The 19,724-nt window shown below is 43.0% G+C and overlaps 1 protein-coding gene across 1 annotated transcript in view; it reads right to left on the bottom strand.

Moving 5' to 3' along the window:
- LOC119659140 (uncharacterized protein CG43427) overlaps positions 1 to 19,724 on the bottom strand; it is a 501,449-nt gene that overhangs the window by 161,230 nt on the left and 320,495 nt on the right. The window contains exon 5 of the mRNA XM_038067074.1: positions 7,970 to 8,650. Within this exon, the coding sequence (XP_037923002.1) occupies positions 7,970 to 8,095 (126 nt within the window). The 5' untranslated portion in view covers positions 8,096 to 8,650. The remainder of the gene's footprint in view (positions 1 to 7,969; positions 8,651 to 19,724) is intronic.

The following is a 19,724-nucleotide window of genomic DNA, read 5'->3' as shown; positions in this document are numbered from 1 at the left end:
CAGGCCCCTGAGGCCAACCTGTCCCTCTTTCAGGGTAAACTGTCTTTCCTCTAGGGTGATATGTGGCTTTTAAGGGGCCAAGCCTCTCGTCTACCAAGATCGTTAGTGAGTGGTGATAGCCACACCCTGTTCGAGGTGACCCTACTATTAACAAAACACTACAGATCTAGATTGAGGAGTCGAAAAACACCTCCCCCAATCCCGGGTGTCATGCAAACCGTGCCCATTGGATAGTTTGCAGTAGGGGGTAACTGACTGTATTTCAACGGAGCCTCACTGATACATGGTCGCCTCAGTGAATAAGTTAGACCTTACCGTGCTACAGGGGGCTATGGCATGGTGGACCTGCTAACCCCCGTACTCGTGGGAACCAAATGAGTACCCGTAAGAAAATAAAAAAACTACAGCCAATAAAGCGGGACCCCGTACCGCACACAAACTGGTTAACCAGGCGGAGGCACTTCTCCGAAATACAGACAGCCAGGTGATTACACCCAAGAAGAGAGAAGTTGGGACGTCAAGCAGTGAATCCTAAGTCAACATTGGTATACTGTGAGGACAGCAACCAATAAACACTACTGTTCCAAAAGCAGGGACTAGCAAAAGCCAAGAAAACGGGGAGCAGTAGAGATTCGCCCGGATGAAGGAAACGCTCCCAAAAAATCCAAACCGGAACCCAAGAGAAGAGAAAACCCGGGCAGGTCAGGGATGAAAACATGAATCAGGAAACCCGCCATTAGCTATGCTAGTGCGGTCAAGAGCATTCGACTGGTCATACTGCTACAAATGTTTCCCGAGCAAATACTCACTCGTGAGGAGCAGGAAACCATCGAAGACCTTTGTCGTCAGGTAAATGTGTAAGGGATGGACTGCAAAACTTGTGTTCACCGGGATACGCTTTCGACCAGGTCATATATTGGTGGACTGCGCGACGGAAGACATTGCACAGTAGTTTGGGACCATAGTTGCTAAATTACCAGACTGGGAAGGAGCAGAAATGTCAACATGTACTGGGGACGATACACCAGGAGCACACATGGTGACATTTTTTTTCCAAAAAGCCGTAATAATAAAGACGGAAGATACGCGATTATGGAGTCTTCAGAAGCAAGGTGGAGGACAAGGGTAAATTGCTCACGATCGAGGTAGATGACCGATCCCTGAAGGCAATCAAAAGTCGGAGTTGCCATATCAACTACCGACTTGACAAAAAAAGGGTCCTTTTCACCCCAAATCTTTCAGACTAATTTGCCTAACATCCTTCGTACGCAAAACGGTGGAGAAGATCACAGACGACTATATTAGAACTAACGTTCTAAACGATAATCTCCTAGATCACTGTCAACACGCTTACCGGTCAACTGAAACTGCTCCGTACCAGTTGACGGATGCACTATGGGATACCATAGAATCAAAAGAAATATCACTGTGTGCGTTTTGGATATGGAAGGAGCATTCAACAACACATCGCACACAGAGATACAAGATGCCCTGAGCCGCAAGGGAGTGGAAAACACCCTGGCTTTCTGGATGGGCAAAATGCTAGCGAATAGACAAATAGAAGTACCGACAGGTTTTGTACCTGTCTATTCTCGTGAATACTACTCAAGGTTGTCCACAAGGCGGGGTACTATCGCCGCTTATGTGGAGTATGGCAGTGGACAAACTTGTGGACGTGTTAACAAGTACTAGAATACAGGTACAGGGTTACGCGGACGACATTCTTTTAATCTTTAGGGGCAAATATGAGGATATCGTATGTGAGAGAATCCAAACTGGACTAAGGGTTACTAGTACCTGGTGCAGGAAGGGACGGTGAATCAATCAAGCCAAAACCATCATAGTACCATTCACTAGGAAACGTAAGCTTGATCACCTGAGAGCCATAAGGTTACATGAAATGGAGGTGAAACGAGAAACAGACGGACACTAGTCGGAAAGCCACGAGGGCTCTGACGACTTGTAGATCCATAGCCAGAAAAAAAGCCCGAAGATACTACTTCTTTTTTTTTTTTTTGTGGGAGTAGGGTAGGTGAATGCGTTTACGCACAGAGTGTTGGACTCCCGCAAGAGCACGCTGGCGGACTACCAACTAAACACCTCCCTGTCATCAGAGAACTAGCCTGGAACCGTTTGACACATTACTTCGGGCTAGCCCTCCCGCTCTCCCGGCTTTGGGAGCCTTCAAGTCAGGGAATTCCTTTCACCAACGGGAGGGGAGGAGAGGGCAGGAAGGGAGTTGAGGGAGTTGTTAGTTCAGGGAACCCTTTACCGTCCGATCTCTCTGCCGGTCGAGTTCAATCTTCTTCGTAGTAAGAAGAGCCCGAACATAATGCGCAATACGATTCCAGCGCAGGAAGGGACTGTGAATCAATCAAGCCAAAACCAACATAGTAGCATTCGCTAGGAAACGTAAGCTTGATCACCTGAGAGCCATAAGGTCACATGAAATGGAGGTGAAACGAGAAACAGACGGACACTAGTCGGAAAGCCACGAGGGCTCTGATGACTTGTAGATCCATAGCCAGAAAAAAAGCCCGAAGATACTACTTTGGACACTGCAATAATAAAACCAATGATTACCTATGGGGCGCTAATCTGGGCAGAAAGAACTGAACTCAGCGCACAAGCCAGGGAGTTACACAAACTTTGGGTTTCAGGTCATGTTAGGTTGGAAGGCAATGAGGCAGCGGACGAACTAGACAAGAAGGCGAGTCTCAGTGTTTCAAAGGAGACTCTGCTGCGGGAAATCGTCCGTGTACTAGTCGAGAACCGAAATTGTCAGTTTACCCAGTTCAAACTAGAAATTTATAGAAAGTTTTTCTGACAGTTAAAACTGTGTCATTGGCAATCATCCCCTCTCAGGGTATACTCGAAAAAAAATCAAAGTCGCCATTGTTCGGAAACAGTATAAAAATCTATACAGTAGGATATGGATTTCGAAGAAGATCAAAGGAGCGGCGATATGGTCATTCGAAAAACGAACCATAGAAGAAATATTGAAAATCGTCCAGAATGGTATCGATCTACATATGCTATGCAGCACCAAGGGGTTGCCTCTTTGAAAATCGGTTCGAATTTCGGCAGAGAATGTCTCCCACCGGTGTAGTTACGCTATGCTCGAACATAGCTAAAATCACACTCGAAAAGAATAAATGCTGCGCAATGATAACACAGGATGAGAGAGAGAAAAATGCCTCGCTTTCCGCGAGGGGGACAAAAAACTTGAGGTCCTAAACAAATAAGGCAGGCCAAAGCACTCGGTGCGTACCACACCTGACTTCTTAATCGATAAAATAATTTCGAAGAACAAATGGAGTCTCATAAGACTCCGTCCTAACCCCGTTCTTCTCTTGTTTTGGATAATTTTGTATAGGATATTCCTGCCAGGAAGACCAGAGACTGAATTGCAAATTACATGTAGAATGTGCAGTAACCAAGGCATATAAAAACCAAGCATTGATCGCGAGAATGCTGCCAAATATATGTTACCGAAGGGCTGTTGCCTCTTTATTTGAAAGGTTGAGCACGATCCCACTATATGCAGCTTCAGTATGGGTAAATGCCCTGAAAAAGTAAGCAGAAGAAAAATTGGAACTGCCATTTAAGTGCACTTTAAACATGTTCCACTTTGCCAACAGCGCGTGAGCGCAGAGATGATCTTTACTGTATACGATATTCTGGCAAAAGAAAAGCACCGTCGTTATGATCGGGCCAAGAAGATTGTATACAGGAGGAGCAAATTCAACACCACGGCCACGGCCATGTTGTTAATATATTGGTGTCTCAGTGTGTCGATGACGCTTAGATGGCTTCCTTGTATGAATTTCCCCATCCCATCTGACAAGCCATAAATAGCTGAGCAATGCCACAATCTCGCAGCCACGCACTGCATCACATACACGGCACTAACACGAGACGCTATGTGCGGAATTTTTCTCCCGCAATTACCGAAGATGAGCAATGATTTTCCTTCCCATAAAATTCCGAAGGCTGCGCTAGGAGATGAATCTCTTGTATACAGTCTTCTTGACATATAACGCTGGAGAATCATCTGCCGACCAGTGACAGTTCGTATTGAAGGAAACTGTCACTAAGTGGCAGGAGAGGCGGAATGAGTCCTAAAAGCTATTGGACCCACAGAATCAGATAGGATATTTCGAGACGGATTGAGCGACAATGCATAAAAAAAGCAACGGAAGTGTCTCTGTGCTTTGAAGGTGCAAGGCGCAAGCAGTCTAAACAGATGATTCAGGGAATAGTACAACCAACCTAGTATATGAGTTGCAATTCCTCCAATTTTCATAACCTGCATCACTGTAAGTCCGAAATATTTTACTTTTTCTTTATGTTGAACTCTTTTTACGAATCTGAACTTTGAATTCGATGTTTTGCCTCCATAGTATTCGATGCTTGTCATAAAAGTCGACTTGCAACTCTAAAAATTACTTACGCTTCGGAAACAGCTACCACAACACGAAATCAGACTGATTCTTCGGATGGCTCTTTTTCCTTTGCGATCGCTCCTTGTCGACGATGTCCACGTTCTTCAGAATCCTTGCTTGCCTCAACTCCAGGGACAATTTCAGCGATAAAATCTGAACAACCTGGAGTTCAGCGAAGTAAGATGGTGGGCCTCTGGGTATCACTCCATTCCCTGTTGCGCCACTGTGATACTGTCCTGCAGAAAGTCTGAAGGAAATAAGCATGAATCCGATATCGGATTGATGCTTACCGCATCCGCTAGGTACACTTTCATATCATACAAACTAGTGTCGGACAGAATAGTAACTGCGAAATTTCCAGGATGAACAGCAACAGTGCAGTGTTATGCAACGATGAAGACGTCCGATATAGAGAAGAAGAAGGCTTTCTATGAACAACCCAACGCAGTTCAGGAAAGACTTCGTAAAGGTGACATTGTAATCGTGATGAGTGATCTACAAGATCTTTGATAACCTGCTTCGACATGAGATGGAGAAGCAGTGCCTTGCTAACCGCAGAGCGTAGTAACAAAGGTAAGGGACCAACGGTTTCATCCAGGGCAAAGGCATCTCATCAGATGCTGTCTCACCTCTGCGCTTGAAATAGCATGACCGAAAGTGGCAACAGGTGGAAACGCTCCTTTATATAATCGTAAAACGACAAGGTTGCGAATTATATCCAAGTTTAAATCGCCTATTGTTTGGAATAGGAGGGATCCTAAGTCCATATCCACTTGATGCTGGACCGGATCAAATGGAGAGCAACTTACTCTCACGTTTTTTTTTTGGTCCATGAACCCCCCGTTTGGGGCGAAACTATTAGTCCCTTTTTTGAATGCTTGGCTACTATGCCCAAAACGAGGGGCCCGCGGACCATAAAACGTGGGAGTAAGTTGCTTTCCATTTGGTCCGATCCAGTATCAACTGGATGTGGGCTTAAGATCCGTCATATTCCAAACAATAATGGTAAGGAGTTCGCAGCTTTCTGCAGCTTCCACCACGTCACCATTGCCAGCACATTGTTCGAGCATCATGATCAGTAGAAGATTTAGTAGTTGTGTTGGGGATGTTTGTAACAAGAAAGGTGTTAACATCGGCCTCGATGAAGAGCAGCACTTCACGGTTGATAATATTCGCTTGGGTATTGCGTTCGCATCGTCTCGCAAGGAAAAGAGCCTTGATCCGCGAGGCTCAACACGATTCAGCCCTACAAACAAATGTGAAATCACCTCGGCCAATAACGCGCATAAGCAATGCAAAGCCGCAAAATTTGACGGTCCCCTGCGGAACTGTTCATCGCAGCTCCTGCTGGCTATCCAGAGCCGCTTCTTCCACTCATTCGTAAATCCTAAGAATCACATTTTTTCCAGTGAGCGGAGGAAGGATTTAGTTGTTGAGATTCCGAAGAAAGGAACCCACCTTAGGTGCGACAATTGGGGAGGTATTTGTGTGCTTCCTACCGTCACAAAGATCATAGCTAAGTCGCCGAACATCTAGAAAGCTTGACCGACAGATAGCAGATTAGGGTCCGCTCTGGATCCCCTGACATCCACTTTCCTGGAACTTTTCGCGGAGTTTAAATCTCCTTTTCAGTAGTTCTTCGCGATTTCGAGAAGCCTTTCGAAAGCATGAACAGGGAATGTATCTAGAATGCTCTACGCAGCAGGGCCGGAGAAATTAATAATTATTTATTATATTAAATACCACATGCAGCCCTGAGATAAAATTTGAGAAGAATGAGAGATCTAGAGCGGAATCTACCAAAGTTTCATTCTATCACCGATACTATTTCTCCTTTGTTGACAACCCTCTGCAGGGTGCCTTGTCCACAAAACGTGGAGAGCATCAATGAACATCACCATAGTTCACCTTGTTTCTCCGCCATGTCATCGGTGTACTCTGTCCGGAGAGAATCTTGAGCGAAAAGCTCAATCGTCGAAGAGGCCTAGCAGCAAAAGATGTTCTAATTAGAGGGCGAAAGTGCGTGTAGATAGATTTTTTTAAAGTTCAACCACTCCTTTACTTTCTATGCTAAGCTATTCATCATCCCAGAGCTACGACAAGTAGGTCGCGCTAGGAACACTTCCGTAGAAAATGGAGGAGGAATAAAACCTTCTCGGGAAAATCGGTAGAGAAAAGAGGCACATGGCTGTTGAACCGACAACGTAGGCGTGATGGGCGCACTAGCCTCATTTATGGACTTACATTATTTACTTTTTGCAGGCACTCCTCTCATGGTTCCAAAGGATTTTGAGATCAAAAGGCTACCGTGCTCTATTCTCAATAGTCATGTTTGATGAAAAGTATTTTTTTGATTGATTACCTTGAGCGACAGGAATGGTAACTATCTCACCGTTATTTTTCGATATTCTTCTGACTGGTAGATAGACGAAAATCAACTAATACGATTTTTTGAGGAAATCAATAATGCAATTTCGTTACATATCTTTTCATGAAATTAATCAAAGTCCAATTTACATTTTAAAACGTTATTTGCTACCATTTTTCTTGGAAAATTAAGCTCTGAAAGCCAACTAATACCTAGAAACAATCCGTAAGTTTTCTCTCCACCGCATTACGCGTGTTTTCCCATTTGGCTAGCTCAATATTACCCATCCAAACCATATGTTTTACAATTATCATCAAAGAAACTGTCATACGGAAACTCCCCCATTTCCATTGATGAAAATCATCGAACCTTGATTCCGATATTACGACACTCCAACAGATACTCTGCGAGGGATATAAATTCGCACAGGCAATCCGTAGAGCAGGGGGCCAATAACCAGAAGTGAAATATCGTCGACACAACGAGTAGTCAATCACAGTACTACTAACAAGGTGGGTCAAATCGGTTGGATTTTATGAGTGGCTATTTACAGGCTCATGAAACGTCTTTACGACCATTTGGGTCGATCAATTTTCATTGCCTACCGGAATAGAGGAAATGATAGCATCACACATTTCGGTCGACATTATTACACCCTCATGACACATAACTTAGCCGTTGGGTCAAGGGTGGGAGAAGAATTTAGATATTAAGAGAGCGTGGTAGGGATTTATTTTGTATATGGCCTAGAAGGATGCAATTGGCAATTTCCATAAAGAAGGGGCTCAAAACATCACAAATGTATCTTGGCATGGAATCAGGTGTTGAAGATGTAAAGCGAACTTTACTTTACCATTTCAATCCAGAGCACAAAGACGTAGTTCTTATCAGAATCATTCACTGAGTCAAAGTATCACAGAGCTAAAACCTAAGACGGAACAATGAACTTTGAAGGGAGGTTTTCCAGATTTCGATTTCCCAGAAGATTCCTACAAGAAGAACATTCATATTTCGTCAAGTCTTTACTGAATCGATTCTGGTTTTGCTTAGAAATGAAAATTCACCGTCGGAGCATTTCACTTTTTCCACGTAACATTGTCTGCATACAAACGAATCTGCGTAAAAGACCAATAAATAAGAATAAACGACAACTTACCAATTTCGAACTGCCATTACTGTGTCCGCTACTGCTGCTTGCATTATTATCGGCGGAAGTCTTACGATCGGTTCCATTTAAATTATTCTGTGGCGTAGGTGAAATAGGTCCACTTCCAGTCGGCATTTTTCTCTGTTTTGTTTCTTTCCCAAGACGTTCTTATTTTTCTTTTCTTGAACCACCAACGAGAGCGAGACTCTCTGTTATTTGCTTGTGGCTATTGTGGATCTATTGTTGTTATTATGGTTACTTTCCCTTGACTTTTTACAGCTTTACAATATTTGCTCTAACGTTAAGGCTAATGTCGCAATTGACTGCGGAAGTCTCTGAAGTATATCCAACGTTTGTATGGGTTTTGTGTGTTTTTCTTCAGTTCAATTCCTCCACGTTTGACGGTGCTTGCTGGCTGATTCTTTCTGTGTTCCTTAGCTTCAGATATTACAAGTATCTAATAACGTCGCTTTTGTAGTGTTGCAGGCTCGTCAAGCCATTGCCTGAACATATCATTTTATTTTCCGTCCCTGATGACACCTGTGGCAACTAGGTACAAATGTGAATGTAACAATTCGAAGAAATAGGAGACCTTCTATGGTAAGTATATCGTTAAGTAGCTGCCGTTAGTTGTAAGAGGTTGTTGTGGGTCGTTGCTAGGTCATTGATACATGATGTGCTTATCGTTATCTGTAAAGAAAGAAAATGGGAAATGCAAATGAGACGACTTGAAAGGAATTTGAATATGAGAAGTCGTAATATCACATTAGGCTTTTGTTATTCGGTTTTACTGCCGAAATTATTACAAATTTCATATTCAAAAAAGCTCTGAAAAAGTTATTAGACCTTTAAATTTTAAGATAGCACTATTGTCTTTTTTATAGGGCATAAAGGCCGCTTAGGTTTTAAAATTATCTTCCCAACGGAAAAATAAGTTGCTAGATAATTGGAGGTAATAGGAATTCATTTCAACCGAGGAATATTGACCTATGAGTGGGCAACTGTCCACGGCTGTTATTTCGGTAGCTTAAAAACGCTACAAGTTTGTTGATAGGATTCAGAAGTTGTCTCAACTGACTGAAAGTAACAAACTTTGAAAAAACTTTAATCTGTACGAAACCGCAAAATATACCAACAATTCATGAATGGTCTATGTAACGACAGAAGGTGGTGCTTCAATGCGGGGAAGGACGTTGCATAATCAGAAGACGTCATTTTGATATGGGTTTACGATTATTATATGATGGTAAATTAACCACACCTCCGCGCCACCGCTGTCGATTCTTGGCAAGGTGCTTCAACTGACACCGCGATTTTCCGAGGAGCTTCCACCATTTTATTTTTTTAACACCATTCCTCCACTGATCTGCGCCAAGTAGCTATCGAACGACACACTCGTCGGCTATCCTAGAATAGTGAATAGTGGGTGACTGTCGAGCTATCGCCTTTATGTAATGTATTCACTGCTGGTGAAGTTTTCATTTGTTATTGTCCCAGGCTGGAATACCCAGATGCAGAATAAAAGAGGTGGTCACTTTCCATCAGAGTTGATAAAAATCATGTTTTTTTTTATTTTTGACAGATTCCTTTTTTGATTTTTTTGAAAAAATCAAATAAATCATGATTTTTATGATTTATTTGTATTTGTTATAAATTTGTCTTAATTAAATTTTAAATGGTAGATTTTGATTTTATTAGTTACTAATTAGAAATATGCTATAAAATAAAACTACCATCTTTTACACTAGCAATACTTAGGTCGACATTTTACCCAATACGGTCGCAGCGACGCAGAAAAGTCACGCTAAGTTTTAAATGAAAAATCCAATAAAGCACTTTCGGAACTATTCTCCGGGATCTCAATAAATTTTCTATTTCTCAAATTCGCAAACGTGTTATATGGGGCGTCTGCCAAAAGTAGCAAAAACACTGGAATCCCAATGTTAAAACCATCTGACAAGTCTCTAACAGAATTTGTTATATTTCCAGGATTCACCGATTCGTTCGCCGAGTGAATAAGTGAATCAATTGGTGTAGGTACTTTCAGCAGCAACAAGTGCTATGCGATTGAGACCTAGTACTAATCAGTAGAAAATATTTTAATATTAAGCCCTTGTCAACTTTTATTGTAAGTATTTCAGGTGATTTAAAGTAACATCTAAATTGGTAAATGCGAAATCTATATGTATATGCCATAAACAGCAGCTGTGACCTGGTATCAACCACAATTATAATTTGATTTTGCAAACATGAAAGTTGCAGTAAAAAGAAGAAAGAAATTGGATTAAATTGCATGACGTAGCCAACAATGCAATTGTCGCCCCTCCTTAATGTGTGCCCTATCCACCGCTATTTCCGCCTTCCGATCACAGTACGTACGAATGGCAGGCCTGAGCACCAAGCCAAGTTTTTCGTTTGACATAGTGTCAGACCAACGCACTTGGATGATATGACGCAGACCGGTGTTGACGATTTTGGGTAACAGTGGAGTTCACTTTCTTTGTCCTGCTCGCATATAGCAACATAGAAAAAACACTAACACAGAACATCTCAACTTAATTTTGGTGCTGAGATAACTGCCTTTCCAGATTTTAGATAAGGCACCGAAAGCGGCTCTAGCACTGTTAATGCGTCGAACAACATCCAGTTCAGTGCAAGCTAGGGAAGAAACCACCCTTCTTAGATAATAAATTCATTAACGCCTTCGATCCTCTGCCCATTATTGCAGGTAGGGAGAGTGAGATGACCCGTCAGATTAAGAACGCAGGTTTTGTTGGTATTTACGAGTATCTTCAGTCCAAGCCTACTTGCCTCTATTTCCAAATCCAGGGCCATTTGGCCAAGGTCTATACCTTGATAAGAGAACAAACAAATGTCTTCAGCATAGTAGATGTATTCGAGGAAAGATCGTCGTTGACCGCTGAAGGAATGAAAAAACGACTGATGTAGGTTTGGGATGGAATTTTGAGACCGGCCTATAGCCAATAAATGTCTGAGTTCAGTTTTAAGAATGAAATCTGCTGATTTCGGAAGGGGAAAGCGACATGAATTACCATTCAATTAGCAATGTCACACGAAATGATTGTTGGAAGTACCTGGTTTGCGCGGAAAGCGGTTCACAAACATACGTGGGTCTCTCTGGACGGGACCACCTTCAACCAAATTGACCACGCGTTGATCGAACGCCGCCACCTCTCAGCCTTGATGAATGTCAGAACATATAGCGGGGCCAATATAGACTCAGATCATTATCTCGTTGGGATGGTGCCCCGGGCTCGAATAACAACACCACCCAGAATTCCCTCTGACAATCAGGGGAGAGTTAACAGTGAAGCCATCCACAACACAGCCCTTCGCACCACCTATAAGATAGAAATAGATGCCGCAATAACCGCAGTCAACAAAGACCCTGGAGATGAAGCATCAACAAATGATTTTCACAATCACCTGCAGAACGTACTCATAAATACGGCACCAAACATACTTGGCCCCAGTCGCAAAAAGAGTCGGAACGGATGGTTTGACAATGAACGTATAGCAATGGAATGGAAGAATGCTGCATACCGAGTAATGTTGCATTCTCAAAGGACGCGGGCACGTGCGGAGACTTATCACAAACTCCGTCGAGCGGAGAAGCGACTTCACAGATGGAAAAAGGAAGCCTGGAGGGCCTGTGAACTCGAAAAGTACAGGGAATAACCCCACCAGCCACAGAATGCGGAAGTTTTACCAACAAGTCAGCTGGATGAAGCTGCACATACCTTGATGTTCATCCTGCCGAGACACAAAGGAGAATCTAATTTCCGACAGAATGGGCATATTGAGGCGACGGGTTGAGTACTTTGATGAGCTACTGAACAACCAGAACATCGGCGAGTTGGAGGTCCCGCCAACTCAAGACGACGCAGCATTTGCCGCCACCATCAAGTGTAGAAAAAACAGCCCGTGTAATTAATCGGCTCAAAAATCATAAGTCACCTGGAGCCGATGAAATTACAGCGGAGTTGGTTAAATATGGAGGCGGTCAATTACATCAAATGGTTCATCAACTTGTACTGAACGTGTGGGACAGCGAATCAATGCCTGACGACTGGCAAAGAGGCATTATCTGTCTCATACATAAAAAGGGAGATATCACACAGTGCAGCAGTTATAGAGTCATCACGTTTTTGAGTACCATCTATAAGATATTCTCCGCTATCTTGCTAGGCGGGATAACCCCATACGCCCAGAACATCATTGACCCATAACAAAGAGCCTTCACCCAGACAAATCAGCGACAGATTAGATTTCCTCTGTGCGGCAAGCGATGGAAAAACTATTGGAATATGGACATTAGTTGCACCATCTTTTCATCGACGAAAGCCGCCTATGATAGCATAGCCAGGATAAAACTGTACACGGCCATGAGAAAATTCGGTATCCCGACGGAATTGATAAGACTGACTAGGCTAACCCTGACCAATGTGTGAGACCAGATAAAAGCAGCCTGGATCACCCTCAAGACCATTCGACATCAACAACGGTCTACGACAAGGGGATGCCCTATCATGCGTCCTCTTTAACCTACCCCCAGGGAAAGTGATTCGCGATGCCGATGTAAATGCGAGAAGCACCATCTTCTTCAAGTTTACCCAACTACTGGCCTATGCTGACGATACTGACATTATGGGAAGAACAACCCGATGTACAGTCTACCTTCATCCAGGTCGAGCAGGCAGCATTGAGCGCGAGCTCTTGGGCTGCACATTAATGAAGGTAAGACCAAGTACATGCTGGCAACGTTAGCCTTAAAACAAAAAAAAAACGAGCAACATCGAATCGCACTGGTCAAAACAATGAAAACAATGAAGATAGGAGACTATACTTTTGAGACCGTTGAAAATTTCTCCTATCTAGGGTCGAAAATTACAACCGATAACAGCTATGACACACGGTTGTTGGCAGCCAACAGAGCTTATTTCATTTTACAAAAACTGTTTCGCTTGAAACGTCTCATGATAAGGTCAAAGCTTTTACTGTACAAGACAATGATCTTGCCAGTCCTCATGTATTCGTCGGAGACTTGGGTTCTTAACAAAGAAAACTGCGAGCTTTTGGCCGCGTTCGAGAAGAGAATCCTCCGACGAATTTTTGGAAGCCTACATGAGGATGGACGATTCCGTAGCCTACATACCGACGAAATCTATGAGCCATTCCATGACCGTCAGGTTGTGGAAAAAATCCGGCTCAATAGGTTACGGTGGGCGGGCCACTTAATTCGTATGGATGAGGATAATCCAGCCCGGGAAGTCTATAAGGGCAATATCTAGGATAGAAAAAGAAGACAAGGCAGACCCTGCCTGAGATGGATCGATGGCGTAGGTCAGGACGCCAGACAGCTTTTAGGGATATCGAATTGGTGAACCTCGGCGTAAAACCAGGGATGTCTGGAGTTCCTTATTAGGCAGGCCTAGACCGGATACCGGTTGTTGCGCCGTTGATGATGATCAAGAAAAATCCTAAAGGAAACCCTTGGTGAAATGGAATCACCGGCAAATTTTGTCCGAAAAATGTTAGCATACCAGGAGGATTGGAGCACGATAAACTCGGCGATCGTAGCGATCCAGAGTAAACTATGGAAAGTAGAAAAGATCAAAAGTTGCGGTGACGTACGTGATATTATACTACATTGCAGAGTGGCAGAGGAAACACAGGGACAATATGTTTATCCCAATTACCTTGAACAAACTACAAATGATTATCACCAAAATAGGCAACTACACACGCACATATGATTTCATGCTAGAGAGAAAGAACGTACCTTGCTCGAACGGATGGAGTCTAATCTAAAGCTCTAGAATTTCTCTTACAACCTGTCAATAATTAGGAAAAATGTTCACATTGTGGAAGTTCTTCACGGAAAATTTCGTAATATAAATCTAGCTTCACTAGGAATGTATGTCTTTTTTGTTGTCTTGACGCGTGAGAATCGCTGTAAGCAGATTGTGTTGGGCTCAAATGGGTGTATGTTTCACAAGGACCTCTTATCACCAAAGCAAATGGATATGATAAAATTACAATCCTTTAATCCACTTATGACAAAGCCGATAATACTATCAGATTAACACACTCAAAAACAGCTTTTTCCATCCCAATTAATGTCAAGATTATTTTCCTGCTAAACTGCAATTAGCATTCAATTAATATGAGCTACATGTCGACTTTCCAATTTTATCGTTCTTGCCATGGCCTCCATTCTTCTCGTCTATCCACTCTAATACTTAATTGTTTCGCATCTTTCTTGCTGGCTGTGGTCTTTCTAGCCCATTACTACTGAGTTCAGGGTCTTTCTTCTCCTTAGACGTGTTCTTAAGCCTTTTAAAACATTATTAAGTATCACAAGACATTTATTATCGCTTGTTGTGCCTCCGTTTCTAGTACTTACTTAGCTCTTCTAGACTTGGACTTCTCTAGCACTTTAGAATTCCACCGTAAATACTTTTCACAAGACTTCTCCATTGGCAACTGCTCTTATGATTATTTGCAGTTCACTTGGCCAGCATTTAATTAGCAGACGGTGACCTTGCATCCGTGACGGTGAATATTGTCTTTAACGTAATGGACTCGTAAGCGATGACTTTAAGTAATGCCGATTTCAACCTGGCGGTCATATAAATTGTTGAAAACTATTATTTTTGGAATGCTCTGGGTTCATTAGATGCAGCTGGAGAAGGGAATTTGCTGTGAAAAATGTGTCTAGGAGGGTGAGATTAATTCTTAAGGTTGGGATACAGAATGGGGCTGGCTGCGAGCGGAATTTAGTTCGTCCGATTTTAATTGAAAATTATATTCAATGGCCTTCTGATTAGGCAACGTATCCTGTGGTTTTTATGGAGCGGGATGTCGGTGAAAAATGTTGTGCATTCAAGTGATTAGAAAAAATGGGAGTAACTATCCAACCGGAACTCCTTTTTCCGAGAAACCTTGGAGCCGTAAATGAGAGGTACATGCATTTGGATCGAAATAGACCTTACGCTACACATCGATTTACAAGCCCAAGCCTAACTCCGCCATCACACGTTCATTTACTTCGTCTCCTATCAAGCCAATGTTTAGTAATTCGTCAAACCATTCACGCAGAAGTAATTGTTTTGGCGCTTCTACCAGGAAGTGAACTCTAAATAATATTAATTTTGACATCACATCGTACCCATTGCAGTTACATATGTTAGAAGCATACCGTACCTACTCGGTTTCAAGCTCACCTAATTCTGGAATCAAGGCTAACACGCCATTCCGACTAATACTAAATGGCCAGCAACAATCTCTTCACGTTGTCAAACAACTTCTGCTCTTTTAATTAGCATAATCTTATTAAGATGAGGTGATAAAAACGAGAAGAAACTACATTTCATTAAAAACATCGAATCAGGAATGCGTCGAATTGTGCTATTACAACTGGATTGGTGAGACTTCAAACGGAATGGTTTCATGCAGTGAAAGTAGACTTAATTTAAATGTCGCCTGTAATCCAGTTTTGATGTTTGTTCGCAATGTGTTTCCCTAAAGTCACCTACTCTGAATAACAGAATCTTTCAGGTGGTAATTAAATGGAGGACTGTTGACGGCAGTGGGTCCACTTGAAGGTCGTTCGGTCTGCGTTCTCGAAAAAAGAATTGAAACTGCCTCAATTGGGTTTATAGCTTTGTCTGAATTACCTACTTTCAGTTTCAATGATATATTATGCTTCTTAAAACTGTCGCATGAAGCAGTGAATGCAGAATTTGCATAAAATTCAGGTCTGCAGAGTAAAATGGAGCAACGGTTAATTTGAATCTTTTTATTAGCGAAGCCTAAAGATTCAATGTTCATTTTCCGGAATATATCTTTATGAAAGAATTTATCAAATACCCCTTCTTCTCCTGCGACCCATAATTACCACCGGAAGGAGCCAGAATTGTTTAAAATTTTATCTTGACTAAACTCCTTTCTGTGCAATCTAAAATTTCACCTGCAAAAACCCAACTCTATTATATGCACTAACGACACTATTGTGTTATTGTTGTAACAACTGCACCATGAAGGCGAATAGTTGAATACATTGGAGTTAATTTTGCTCGCTCATGTTTACACTAACTCCAATTTGCGTGATATTGTTAAGATACAAAAAACAGAATCACTGATTATTACTCTTCGTAATCAACTCGCTATTTAAGTGATTGCAAATTTTGCCAAGCTAGCCCCAATCTCTACTTTCACTGCAGCATAAATTGGTGGAAAATCGATCGCGAAAGATCTCAATGGTGAAATTATTATTTAGAATTGCAACTTCGTGTGCGTATTGATCGAAGAAACGACATTGGGACCATACATGAGCACATTTGTGCACCAACGAAGTGTTTATTATATGCATAAAGAAGACCATTTTATGTTGGGGAATTTTATCATTTTCAAGGTTTTGTCTGCAAAAAATCATTAAAATCGGTTCAATGTCTGTCCGTCTGTCTGTCTTTTTTTTGTTTTTTGTTTTGTTGAGGAGGTGGAAATCTTCAGAAGACGCTGGTCTGGATACACCAGTGTGTGTGATTTTTACCCACTAAAACCACCCCCGACTCCTTCCCTGCCCCGCGGAACCACCATAAGATATTACATCACGAGGCGGTGTCAGCTAATTCCAGCTTAATCACTTTTCTTCTATACACGGCGTACGTGACCACACTTCTCTCCTCTCATCACCCTTTGGCAGTTTATTATGGATAGATACGATCATACAGTTGACCGCATCCCAATTCTGGTACCAGCAACTCTCCTAGAGTCTCCTCTAGATTCCTCCTTTCTTCCACAAATTTTCGATAGTGGAAGAATACATGCTCTGGGTCCTCTGGGACTCCTCGCAATTTTGACAATCGGGCGAGGTCTCCAATTTAACCCTGTGCAGATATTGGCGATATCCTCCGTGCCCCGTGCGAAACTGGGGGAGATTATAATTAATCTCACCCTGTCGTCTCTCCAACCACTACCTTGATAGCAAGAATGAGCCTATGAGTCCACCGATTCTTTTCCGAGCGTTCCCAACGCTCCTGCCATCTATTTATGGATCTCTCCCTCTCAGCGTTCTTCGTCTGCGATACGGGAGAGATTAGCTTCGCATTGTATGTATTCGGCATCCCGTCCGCCAAGATGCCAATGGGCATTATTTCAGAGATGACGAATGCTGCATCATCCGAGACAGTCCTGAGAGCAGAGCATACCCTCAGTGCTATCCTCCTGTACACTCCACTCAGATTGTTAGTGTTAACTGATATCTGCAACGCCTCACTCCAAACTGGGGTCGCATAGAGCATGATTGAGGTGACCACTCTGGCTATATATAACCTAGAGGTATGTCGTGGCCCTCCCACGTTCGGCATCATCCTTGCCAGGGCCATACTAGCAGTGGATGATTTATCATAAACACACTGTACGCGTTCTCTATAGCTGAGCTTCCTGTCTATCACCGCCCCAAAGTATTTGATGGTTGGCTGGCAAGTGATAATATGATTCCCAATTCTAATACAGTCGTAATTTCTCTTCCGGCGCTTATTGATGAGGACCGCTTCTGTTCTGTTTCCTCCGCAAGTGTCAAACCAAAGCTCTCTTGCCAACTTTTAATCGCACGGATTGCCTCGCTTGAGTATAACTCAGCATCTTTGAGATGCTTCACGATAACAACCCCCGCTATGTCGTCAGCGTAACCCACCACTATTGTCTCCCTTGGAAGGAGAAGACTAAGTACATCAATGTACATGATGTTCCACAGTAGGCCCAATATGGAGCCCTTTGCGACACCCGCGGAAATAACGTACACCTGGGGTTCGTCATCAGTGTCATACCATAGCCTTCTTTCAGTTAAATAACTATCGACGATTGCAGCGAGATAGGCGGGAATACCAACCTTCGCTAGGAATTTGCGCAATATTTGCTAGTTCTACCCTTTCCGTGGATTGCGTCTTCGGCGAAGCCAGTAACCAATTTGATGGCATCAATGGTTGATCTGGCTTTACGGAACCCATACTGCCGATCTGAAAGGGTGCCTTGGCTCTCAACAACCGGGAGTAATATATTATAGATTACCCGCTCTAACATTTTCCTCACAGTGCCCAAAAGCCAAAGTCGGTATGAGAACATGCACGCTTCGAACAGCTCAACGAACATGTCCGGCCTGGATTTCACGGCAAGCTTACAAGGCAATGATCTAGGCAGTCCTCATGTATTCCTCGAAGACCTGGGTTCTTAGCAAAAAAAATTGCAAACTCTTGCTCGCCTTCGAGAAAAGAATCCTCCAAAGAATTGTTGACCCTACATGAGGATGAACGATTCCGTAGCAGACGAAATCTATGAGCGATGCCACGACCGTCTGGTTGTGGATAAAATCCGGCTCAATAAATTGCGGTGGGCGGGTCTCTTAATCCGTATGGATGAGGATGATCCAGCTCGGAAAATCTAGAAGGGCAATATCTATGGTAGGAAAAGAAAACGAGGCAGACCCTACCTGAAATGAAGCTATGGTGCAGGTGAGGATGCTAGACAACTTCTAGGAATATCGAATTGGGGGACCTCGGCGCAAAACCGGGGTGTCTGGAGTTTGTTACTAAGGCAGGTGCCTTAAACGCCTCTGTCTGTTAGGGTCACCAGGACTCAAATGAAGAAATCATGACTGGAGGCCGAAAAGGACAGGCCCTAAGTTTAGAATATCAACCCCAGCTGACACAAAACTTTCACGAGAAGGCTTACCGCTAGGGTCACCTTGAGAAAGCTACCCCCGTTCTCCTACTGTCAAGTCAAACTCCGTGTGATGATCAAAGTATTAAACCCATCGACTCTGCAGAACACTAATAACTCTACTTAAGTACACATTCAGGACAAATTGATAAATCAATCTATATGGTTACCCCGACCCCTTGGTGGCGCATAGCGCTTCAACTACCCCAACGACTTCCCGAGACGCTCGAACTCGTCCTATGCTGTTCTACGCCAAGTGCCCTTGGAGCGACCCACTCATCGGGCATCTTGAAAAAGTGGATTCCAATTCATGGCATACACCGCAATGCAATTGTGACCTATGTGTGACGTATCCACTGCCACTTCTGTCTTTCTATCACTTCGCATACGATGATACCGCGCCGACAGGAATTGACGAAAGCTTGGAGTTTTGAGAAGCATTGGAGTTCACTCTCCATATGCTACTCCCGTCCGTCATCATATGTCGCTCTGATATTAGCCATTTATTGCTCTCCTACGTAGAGCACTCCGGATACACTCCCTGTTGACGTTGTTGAAAGCTTTCTCGAAATCCATGAAGAGCAGATGCAGCGAAAACCTAAATTCCGTACACTGTTCCGAAATGATCCGAAGGGTGTTGATGTGTTCATTACAAGAGGATCCGACGCGAAAACCAGGCTGCTATGTCCCGATCAAGGTTTCGAGTTTTTCTTTGATGCATTTCAGGATTATTTTAGTTATTATCTTTACGATGGCAGGGAACACGCAGATACCCCTCCAATTGTCAGACTCAAAACGTTTGCTTTTTTCGGAATTTTAACGATCATCCTCATCTTCTACTCTCGGGGAAAGGTCTAAGTTTTCCAAGATTTCCAACAGGAGAAACCATTTCTGAGATATGAGGTGTGACAGACGGGCAGTAATCCGATTTTAATAAGGTTTTGTTTTACACATAGTATGGGGCGGGCTAGTATCGAGTCTTGGGGAACTCCAGAAGAAAGAGACGACTGCAATGAAGAGA

This window comes from Hermetia illucens, chromosome 6, assembly GCF_905115235.1.
Source record: "Hermetia illucens chromosome 6, iHerIll2.2.curated.20191125, whole genome shotgun sequence".
Taxonomy (NCBI): domain Eukaryota; kingdom Metazoa; phylum Arthropoda; class Insecta; order Diptera; family Stratiomyidae; genus Hermetia; species Hermetia illucens.
Note: the sequence above shows the minus strand (reverse complement) of the source record. Positions and strands in the feature narration are given on the sequence as shown.